The sequence below is a fragment of the Gossypium hirsutum genome, chromosome A03, assembly GCF_007990345.1.
Source record: "Gossypium hirsutum isolate 1008001.06 chromosome A03, Gossypium_hirsutum_v2.1, whole genome shotgun sequence".
NCBI classification, from domain to species: domain Eukaryota; kingdom Viridiplantae; phylum Streptophyta; class Magnoliopsida; order Malvales; family Malvaceae; genus Gossypium; species Gossypium hirsutum.
The window spans coordinates 37,333,907-37,344,831 of NC_053426.1; the positions used below are offsets into that span (position 1 = coordinate 37,333,907).

Here is a 10,925-nt window from a genome sequence, read left to right on the forward strand (position 1 = left end):
GGATTGGAGTCCAGAATGTGAGAAAGGCCTTCAACCAATTGAAGCAAGAAATGACGAGGGAGCCCCGTACTTGTCTTGCCAGATTTTTACGAAGCCTTAATGAGGTACGTACAGATGCATCAGATATATGCTATTGGGGGAGTACTGATGCAAGATGGACACCCAATTGCTTTCGAGAGTCGAAAGCTTAACGAGACGGAACGTAGATATACGGTCCAAGAGAAAGAGATGACTGCGGTAGTACACTGCTTGCGCACATGGAGACATTATTTATTGGGTTCCAGGTTCGTGGTCCTTACCGACAATGTTGCCAATAGTTACTTTCTAACCCAGAAAAAGTTGTTCCCAAGCAGGCTCGTTGGCAGTTTTACTAGCAGAGTTTGATTTCACAATGGAATATAACCAGGAAGTGCCAACAATGTTGCTGATGCACTTAGTCGAAAGATGGAGTCCGCACAATCAGTCAACCTGATGGCTCTTTGTTGGAACGCATTCGAGAGGATTGTCCATGATCCTACGGCCAAAAATTTGATTGAGCTTGCAAGGAGGAAAACAAGAAGTTTTGGCTTGATGGGGAGCTAGTATACACTCATGGACACCGCCTCTATGTGCCCCATTATGGGAAACTCCGTAAGGAAGTAATGAAGGAATGTCATGACTCGAAATGGGCAGGCCATCCAGGGATGCATCGCACTTTGGCCCTTTTGGAGGATCGCTATTATGGCCTCACATGGGTGCTGATGTGGAAACCTATGTGAAAACTTGTCTAGTGTGCCAACAAGACAAGGTTGAGTTAAAGACTCCAGCCGGCTTGCTTCAACCCCTGCCAGTCCCAGAAAGGCCATGGAGAGTTTATCCATGGATTTTATTATTGGTTTGCCTAAGTCTGACGGGTTTGCTAGTATTCTTGTGTGGTGGACAGGTTTTCAAAGTATGCGACTTTTATTCCGGCGACCAAAGAGTGCCCTGCTGAGGAAGCAGCTCGGTTATTCCTTAGACACGTGGTGAATATTGGGAGTGCCACTATCTATTATCAGCGATCGAGATGGTCGATTTACTGGTCGGTTCTGGACGGAGTTGTTAAGTCAATGGGCTCAGAATTGAACTTCTCCACAAGCATGCATCCACAAACCGATGGGCAAACTGAACGAGTAAATGCACTGTTGGAGACGTATCTTCGACACTATGTGAGTGCCACACAAAGGAATGGCCAAAGTTACTGGATGTGGCCCAATTTTCATATAACTTGCAGCAAAGTGGGACCACGAATCAAAGTCCATTTGAAATAGTGACGGGTCAACAGCCACTCACACCCAACGCTGTTGTGACACATTAACAGGACCAAATCCGGCAGCCTATAGATTCGCAAAAGATTGGCAAGAGAAGAATGACTTGGCTAGAGCTTTTACACAAGGCAAGTAAGCGTAGCAAGAAGTGGGCCGATCAGAACCGAAGGATGTACAATTTCAAGTGGGTGACTCAGTCCTTGCTAAACTACACTTGATTTTACGATATACTGGTTTGCACAAGGGTCTTGTGCGAAGGTATGAAGGGCCATTTAAAGTTGTGAAGAGAGTGGGCAAGGTGGCCTACAAGCTGGAGTTGCCACCAAAACTTAAGGTACACCCAGTCTTCCATGTAAGCATGCTTAAGCCGTTTCATGAGGATCAAGAAGATCCGAATCGAGGCAAGTCCGAACGAGCACCGATGGGGGTAAAAGTCTCGTATGATCGTGAAGTAGAAAAACATTGAGGCAGATCGGGTAATTAGACGAAAGTACCATCGACCACAGCACGAGTACTTAGTTCGATGGAAGGATTACCTGATAGCGAAGCAAGTTGGGAACCTGCTGAGGCATTGTGGCAGTTCCAAGGGAAGATTGACCAGTTCCATAAGGAGGATGCGACGAGGGCGTCGCTTAGACAAGTGGGGGAGAATGTCATGGGTTGCGCGTCGGTGCTCGCAACCATGACAAACTGGTGCGATCCATCGTGTTCGAGGGAGGTCATTTAGGCCAACCAAACTGGCCCAACCAAACTGGCCCGGTGATTTGAAAGATTAAAAGCCCATCTCAAGAGCCTGATAGAAATGGGAAGTGTTCTAGAAGATATAATTATGGAATCTTAGAGTTCTATTTGTACATAGCTGGTTATGTAAGCTTAGAGTTCTAATTGTATTCAGCTTTTAATTATAGCTATTGATATACTGTGAGGCTCAACTATAAATAGAGACCTCTTTGCTCATTGTAGATTCATTGAGTTATTAATAAGAATTTTGAGAGTATTCACTCAAACTTTTCTCTCAAGTGTTCTTGCTTTTGTTCATCTTTCAAGGCTCGTTCTTACTTCGTTCTTCCGCTGTTCTTCGTGAAAATCTTAAGGGAATTCTATTGAATCCTTTATTGTTGCAGTGAAGTTGATTTGGGCGTTTTTGCTGCTGAATCTTTTTTTGTTACAAGTTAGGCTGACTTAGGCGTTTTGAGCAGAGAAGCTGCCTAAGGCCGCACGGATCGCGTGGGAAAACTCTAAGTCCGTGACACTAGGGCTTGGTTAATCGTTTTGCCAAAGCCATGACTAGTAGACATTATACTCAAGGTCAAGCTGATCACACCTTATTCTACAAACACTCGGATAATGGGAAGTGTTGTATTCTCATTGTCTATGTAGATGACATAATATTGACAGGGATGATTCTATTGAAATTGAAAGACTAAAAGAGTTCTTAAGTCTTGAGTTTCAACTTAAAGATTTAGGAATCTTCGATATTTTCTAGGAATGGAGATAGCAAGGTCAAAGGCAGGTATTTCAATCTCTCAAAGAAGTATGTTCTTGATCTACTTTCTGAAGTCGGACTGTTGGGTTGCAAACCAGCCGAGACTCCTATGGAACCCAACCTTAAATTAGGAACTGATAAGGATGGAGAAGAGGTAGACAGGGGGAGATATCAACGGTTAGTGGGAAAACTTATCTATCTTTCTCACACTCGTCCGGACATAGCTTTTGGAGTAAGTGTTATAGTCAATTTATGCATGCTCCTAGGGAGAAACATTTGGAAGCTGCCTACAGGATATTGAGATACTTAAAAGGGACTCCTACTAAGGGGTTGCATTTCAAGAAAGATGTAAATCGAAGCATAGAAGTCTACACTGATGCAGACTGGGCAGGGGCAGTTAATGACAGGCGCTCCACAAGCGTTACTGCAGCTATGTTTGGGGTAATCTCGTGACATGGAGGAGTAAAAAGCAATCTGTTGTGGCACGCAGCAGTGCTGAATCTGAATATCGAGCTTTGTCCCACGGTATATGTGAAGGAATGTGGTTACAACGGCTAATGGGAGAACTAAATTATCCTATACAAACCTATAACATTATACTGTGACAACCAAGCAGCAGTTAGCATAGCTCATAACCCTGTACACCATGACCGTACCAAGCATGTGGAAATTGATCGCCACTTTATTACGAAGAAAATTAACAAAGAGGAAGTTTGTGTTTCATATCTACCTACAAGACAACAAGTAGCAGACGTGTTAACCAAAAGCTTGAGCAAAAAAATGTTCGAAGAAATTATGGGCAAGCTGGGTTTGATTAACATCTACACTCCAGCTTGAGGGAGAGTGTTGGAATTCCTTAAATTAAGCAGATTTTCAACCTTAGTTCTAGGAATTTCCTTGTACTATTAGCCATAATCAAATTACTAATTTTTAGGGATAGGCTAATTTCTAGAGATTATTTCCTTTTTATTTTTCCTGCTATTCTTTAAAAGGCTATAGTCAGATTAGAAAAAATAAGAATAATTCTTCTTCCTAAACTTGTTCAATGTGTGTTAAACTTCAATGTAACTCAATACTGGTAGAAATATGACCAAGCATGTTACTTCCTGTAAGAACTAGTAATTCCTGTATGTATAGTTCATGTTAGATTCTGAAAACTGAAAGAACAGAATGGCAGAAAGAGTACGAGCTAAACTAGAATGTAAAATAGATTGTGTTAACTAGTCATTACATGCTATTTCAGCCTAAATAACTTACAAGCTTGCAGTGCCTTATGCAACCTGATGAAGCATGATAAATGTGAAGCAAGTTTTTATCTATACAGATATAAATATAGGCAAAGAAACCTGATTACCATGAGCTTGGATGCAAATCCACCACTATAATTCCTTGAAGAAGGCACTCCTTGCATCACACCAGGAACTGGATTATAACTATCACTGTCACATTGAGCATATTTTAGAATTATGGAGCATATCTATGGGAAATTCACCAACAGTAAACCAGTTCTCGAATTATCCCAATTCAAAGAATAACTCACTCTTGATAAAACCAGCCCGGCCTCACATGCTCTTGAGAACATATATATACGAATTAAGCTTTCCCTTACCCTCTCCCCTCCCCCAGATTTCTTGCCTAACAGAAAGCAGCTATGCATTGAAAACATGGAAAACACATTGTAAAGTAAGAAATGAATGATCTGACTTCCTAGATTAAAAGCATTAACCTGTTTAGGTGACAATAAACAGGTAAACAATGGATCTAATTTATATAAAGTGTTGTCAACTAATTAAAAACAGGTACATGTTCCACGCTTAGGGTCATAACTTTTTTTTTTTGGTCCTGTATGATTGTCTTCTAATAAAAGATTTGAAGCTAGGCAGAGAATTTTGAATATTATAAGAGGCTAGCACATCTACTGAAGGGTAACTTGAAGAATATTTGTTTTATTATATTTGCAAGTGAGTGATATGGACGCTTTTATTGTAATAGGAATTTTAGTTTTATTTATTATATCAGGTTTTATTAAGAGTTTTAATTTTACTTATTTTCTCTATTATATTAGGTTTTTGTTTCCTTCATAAACCCTAGGAATTCAATTTTATGTCAATTAGGACTCTTTCCTTTGTTATTAATAGTCTATAAAAGGCAATTATTCTATAAAAAAGAAACATTATTTTGAGAGGGGTTCAGTATGAATCTGCCTTGTGAGTAACCATAGGTCGAAGCAAGAATTATTTCTCGTCTAGACCTGTGACTAGATTAAGGCGCATACCAACTTGGTATCCGAACCAGCTGTCATGGGTCACGAAAAGACTTTGACAGCCAAGCTGGAGGCTTTCATGGAACAAATGGCTAAAAGGCAACAAGCATTAGACAAGTAGGTGGCGATATTATCTCTTTCGGTCCAAAAGATAATGAAAGGAGATTCAGAGAAGAATAATGAAGAACAAGGCAACAGCGGAGGCAGAAAAGGAATTTAGACTTGCAACACGGTCGGTGCATGGTGCCATAATACTCTAAGATGGAATTTTCCACTTATGATGGTGTCGGAGATACTTTAGGGTGTTTGAAAAGATACAAAAATTTTTTGGCAATCAACGAACTAATGAAGAAGACAAAGTAAGCTTAGAATCATTCCATCTTTTAGGAAGACACAATTGTGATTTGATCAAATGGAAGAAGAGGAGGCAAATCTTGACTGAGAGCGCTTCAAAGAGTGTTGTCATGTAAGGTTTGAGCCACCTATGAGTAATAACCCCTTGGGAGAACTTGCCAACTTGAAACAAACTGGGACTGTTGAGGAATATCGATGCCAATTTCAATCACTATTGGCTAGGACTACTGATCTGAAACCTCGACAACAAGTAAACCTCTTTACTGCCCGGTTGATCGAGGAACTTAGAATTGATATTGAGATACAACAACCGGAAAACCTTGGAGTTGCAATGAATATGGCTCGAACATTGGAACGTAGACAAAATGTCTCTTTCAAATTGTCATCTCGAGCCATCCTGAATTGGCCAACTTCCCAAAACATTGGCAGCAATTCAATCATTCCAATAACTAAGAGCATTGCAAAGGCAGGGGGACAAACAACAGAACCAACAGGGAACAGCGGCAAAATAGGTTCTTCTACACCATTTATTAAGAGATTGACACGGAAAAAAATGGCAGAAAGAAGGGCTAAAGGGCTGTGTTATAATTGTGACGAGTCTTATTCCATGGGACACAAATGTAAAACGTTATTTTGGATAGAAGTACCATATGTTGAAGGCAAGCAAGATGATGATGAGATAGATGATTTTGGATAAGTTCTGAAGTTTATTCTGAATTTGAGCTTGAGGATAAGCTCAACTCCGAGAAGGGGAGTAATGATATGGACGTTTTTATTGCAATAGGAATTTTAGTTTTATTTATTATATCAGGCTTTATTAAAAGTTTTAGTTTTACTTATTTTCCATATTATATTAGGTTTTTGTTTCCTTCATAAACTCTAAGTTAAGAATTCTATTTTATGTCAATTAGGACTCTTTCCTTTGTTATTAACAGTCTATAAAAGGCTGCCAATATGAAATAAAGAGGCAAGCAATTATTCTATCAAAAAGATACGTTATTTTGAGAGGGGGTTCAGTCAAGGATGAATCTGTCTTTTGAGTAACCATAGGTCGAAGCAAGAATTCTTTCTCGTCTAGACCTATGACAAGATCCTACGCCAAGGCCCATAACAGTGAGACAGTAGAGAAGTGCTTAGTACCTACTCCAACAGCGTGCACTTGAAGAGTTAAATATCTTTGTCAGCGTACTAGCAGTTATTCCTAGAGACTGACCAAGAGCTAAAGCTTCTGACAGTCCAAGCATGCTAATAGCCATTGCCAAATTGTTGCATATCTTTGCCACCTGAATAACAGGAACCAAACCAATGATATCACAACTTCACCTACAAATCCATAGAGTTGAAGAATAAGAATGAAACCTAAAACAGACCAAAAGGAATTATTATTTCACTACCAGCAAATCAAATTAATGGATGAACTTACCCATATCCCTGCCATATTATCATACAAAACATATATAAAAATTCTCCAAGTTATCGCATTGAAGAAATATGAAATGAGGCTTTATTTGTTACATATTAATATTTCCCGTTGCAAATTTTATTATTTTAAGCATGAATGAAAAAGTAACTCCTATAACTGCAGGCTGTCTAAATTTATTAAGAACTGATACTTGACCAAATTATAACTTTGGCTGCTTAGTTACACCCATTATGAGTCCAATTAAGTCCATCCGCTTTCAGTAAATATTTTGGGCTGCATGCTTTAAACTGATACGATCATCGATTCTATAGATGATGTCATATATCATCATTAGTTAGCCAAGACTGCTTAGAAAGAAAGAAAACTCTTAGTCATTAGCCAAATTTATCCAGAAACTATTAAAAACTAAAATTTCTTGAAAATATAGTGTAAACTTGAGTTTTCTTGTCCTACTTGCTATTCTGGAGGGAGGGAGGGGCAAAGAGAGAGATCGAGGAAATCAAAAGGAAATATTTTCATCGTCTTAAGAGAACTTACTGAACCATTTCCTCGTCCACCACAGAAAATTGTGTTTTTTCCCATCGAGAGGAGTAAGGATTTGGCAGCAAGATACACATCTTCAGAGCCACCAACCTGGATCACATGGCATTTTTTATCATAGGTTTAATACTACCTAAAAGTGTTGCCAACCTAATATCATTTGTGTTTCTAAAATACCAGACTTCTGTGGCAACTAATCTTACATACATCATTGAAAATATAAAGTAAAAATTATAATATCTTGCAACGAAATTGATACTAAACAGTAAATTCACGAACAAGGTTAAAATAATTGGAAAAATATTTACTAGTAAAAGTAATTTACAACTGAGGACTGCTATCCTACCTTTTTTGGGGAAGAACTGAAGAAGGTTCGGAAGAAGTTTAATGAGTGTCCATATCCATTCAATGGAAAACAATATATAATAGGTCAACTCTAGAAAAAGAAAAGGTGATCAAAAGTGAATTCGTACCATGAAAGTAAGTGAACCAGCTTCTGCAGCTACAACACCTCCAGAGACGGGAGCATCCAACATGACAGGGTTCTCCCAATTCTCTACATAAGTTATATGAATCCAAACTGAAAAAATATATGTTTTTATGCGTGTGTGCATGTATATTTATTTAAAGATGAAGGTTGAAAAGGAATGAAGACATATCATGCAGGTTCATCTCAAATATAGCTGTCTCATTCTCATGTTTGAATGGTAATGCCAACACAATGGTGATCCCAAATTAACATCTAACACATCACTATGATCTTGTTTAAATGTCTCTCAACCAAATCATAATCTTCAATTTCTCTTGATAAGAGGTCAGTGTATTTGTGTGTGTGTGTGACGAGAGAAAGAGGATCATAGGAAAGTAAGACATGAAATTTAAAAAAAAAAAAAAAAAACGGATCTCACATATTAAATGGTAAATAAAACAAAGAGAGTGATATACTAATCATGTTTATCCTAATGACTAAAAGCTCTATTAAAATCTCATATTTAGCTTAACTCACTGACTGGTACCTTTCTTTTCCTTTAGAATGCAATTAGATACAGACACAGCGAGCTTTCTTGATGTTTGGGGATCAATAGTAGATGAATCTATAAATAATTGAGGCGTTAGGAGATCTCCTCCTTGAAGTAAGCCACCTGGTCCATTGTAAACATTCAATACCTGTATACATCATATTGGTCATTAAGGCAGACATTTTTGCAGTTGATAATAAACCTTAGGAATCAAAGAGAAAAGAAAAATTAATATTTAATAGCATCTGAATCTGATAAATCTAAATTAACAACCTAGCTTTAGGACACCTAAGTACTTACCCTAGTATAATTTACACAACATAATTCACAACCTGAAAGCATTAGGATTCAACTCACATATTTGATTCTCAAAAAGAATGAAAACTAATGAACTCTATTTTATTACTTCACTAGATAATATTTCATCCTGCATTCCTTATAATATTTCTGGTTTAACACAATGAAGAAAATAGATAAAATAGAACTTACCTTTTTCCTCTATAACATTACAGCAAGAACTGATAGCCATAATTGTAAACAAGAATACAGAAAACCAAGTTCTAGCTAATAAACAACTTCTATGGATCTAGCGAAAGAATGATTTCACAGTGACAAAAAGATAACAGACTTTATGGACAGTCTGAAAGACTAAAAGGTAAAAATCAAAACTAGAATAAGTTTATTTATGCATTATGGACCACAACAGAAAAACATTGGAGAGATTAACTGAGTCTTAATGCTCACATGAGATGATGAAGGCAACATTGTGATTACAACATCACTTGCTTCTGCAACTTCAAAAGGTGTTTGTTTTGTTGAAACTCCCATATCAGAGTACTTCTTCATGACATTACAGTTTCTGACTTTAAAAAATAAAGCTGCAAATTTGCTTCAGAGTAGAAATGTAGCATTTCTACTTTCTACACAAAGAAGCACCTAAATACATAAAAACTAGCTGGAAAGAACAGAAGCTAAATAAGCATGGAATTTTGAAGGAGAGGAAAATTTTGAATGCATTACACATCATGAACAGTCATTTTGTATCCAGCTTTGAGTAAATTATTTGCCATTCTGGATCCCATATTTCCCAGCCCTATGAATCCAACATTCTGTCAAAGTAAAAGAATGATACATGTAATCGAAATAGGATTTAGGAGAAGAATCGGAACAAAAACTACAATAAGACACGGTAGCATAAAAATAGAAGTAATTAGTACTGAAAGAACACGAGAAACAGATTATATTTCCACCAATAACTAAGCCAAAAACACTCACCGATGACAATTTCCATTATTATATGAAAACCTGATTAACAAAAAGCTTTCCTAATTGAGAATGCTCAATGCAGAGACTTCATTGTGCATCATTTTAAGAACATAATCCAATGAATTTATTAAACCAAACTTAGCTCTTCCTAGGTCCTAACTAATTCAGATTTCTTATGTTTTCACTTGAGTAGGTAGCCTGGAAATCAATCTAGCAACTCTGACTCCGAACCTGGAGTTTAGTGAGTTGATTTGTCCAATCATCCTTAATTCAAGTCTCAATTCCCTTATTCCCAGGCATAAAAAAATCAACTATAACTCCAGTTAAACAGCTAGAACCAAAGCAATATATTTGGAATGAAAATTTAAATTTCATATATGAGGCAAGATACAGTCAAAAAAATAAAAAGCAAAAGTTTTGAGGGAAAGGATGCTTACCTCAAAGGAGGAAGACGAGAAAGTGCGAGACGGAACGGAATGAAAAGGAGAAGACGAGAGGGAAGTAGAAAGTAGGGCTCTTAGTCTGTAACCGTTAATCTTCATCTTCATCATCGCCATTGAATTGATAATGGAACAAAGAGGCTTCCTTCCTCCCAGGAAGAACACTAGTAAGTGGAACTAATTGTGCAATTGCCTCACTATTTTTAATTTTTTGCCTAGGACTAGTTGATTGCCTCAATCTTGAGTCTTTTACACTGAAAGGGAATTTAGTACTTTCCATGTTCGAATGAAGGAAAGCTCTATTCTATTGGAAAATACTAATTTTTTTTTCCTTCCAATTTTGAGTTAATCAATTATTCAAATTACTCTGTATTTTCCAATAAATTTTAATAAATAAATTTGTTTTTTTTTCTAATTGGAAACCGTTAATTTTACCGTTCAATCACTCAAATAACAAATTAATCTAATAGCTTTTGAGTATTTTATAGTTTTTAAAATAAGTAAATTAGTTACTCTAAAAAAATAAAATTATTTTCAAAATTTTAATATATTTATAAAACATTTTTTCCAAATAAAAATACATTAAACATATGAAAAACTAAAATCTTAAATATATATGCTAAATGATCATTTTAAAAAACTTAAAATGATAAATTTGATGTCTTAATTAAATTATTAAATCAAATTTATCATGTTAATTATATTGTGTTTTTCTCTTATTTTGTTTTAAAAGAGTTTTCAAGTATATATAGTATTTATGTTATTTAATGTTAAATTTAGTTATATTGTCAACAAGATTTTAATATGATAAATTTTAAAAAAAATTACTTTAACTCGAACAAATTTAT

At 36.5% G+C, this 10,925-nt stretch overlaps 1 protein-coding gene across 5 annotated transcripts; it reads right to left on the reverse strand.

Annotated features, from left to right (window-relative positions):
* Positions 1-3,370: 3,370 nt before the first annotated feature.
* Positions 3,371-10,441, reverse strand: LOC121217706 (probable 3-hydroxyisobutyrate dehydrogenase, mitochondrial). Of its 5 annotated transcripts, XM_041093708.1 has the most exons (9): positions 10,075-10,382; positions 9,392-9,480; positions 9,116-9,230; positions 8,369-8,519; positions 7,826-7,932; positions 7,350-7,445; positions 6,530-6,672; positions 4,313-4,421; positions 4,073-4,211 (listed from the first exon to the last, which is right to left on the reverse strand). In XM_041093708.1, the coding sequence occupies exons 1-9, from the start codon at positions 10,192-10,194 to the stop codon at positions 4,209-4,211; spliced, it is 933 nt and encodes a 310-aa protein (XP_040949642.1). In that variant the 5' UTR covers positions 10,195-10,382; the 3' UTR covers positions 4,073-4,208. The 5 variants fall into 5 exon arrangements, with proteins under 5 accessions (XP_040949648.1, XP_040949651.1, XP_040949639.1 ...); XM_041093705.1 differs by lacking the exon at positions 4,313-4,421 and having other exon boundaries at positions 3,382-4,211; positions 10,075-10,441; XM_041093712.1 differs by lacking the exon at positions 4,313-4,421 and having other exon boundaries at positions 4,023-4,211; positions 7,826-7,908; positions 10,075-10,375.
* Between the last annotated feature and the right edge of the window lie 484 nt (positions 10,442-10,925).

Coding starts and splice junctions, on each gene's coding strand:
- LOC121217706 (XM_041093705.1), bottom strand. CDS start 10,194: ATGGCGATGATGAAGATGAAGATTAACGGTTACAGACTAAGAGCCCTA. Junction 7,933..8,368: donor CATTCTAAAGGAAAAGAAAG/GTACCAGTCAGT, acceptor ATATTTTTTCAG/TTTGGATTCATATAACTTAT. Junction 7,446..7,825: donor CTGGTTCACTTACTTTCATG/GTACGAATTCAC, acceptor CATGTGATCCAG/GTTGGTGGCTCTGAAGATGT.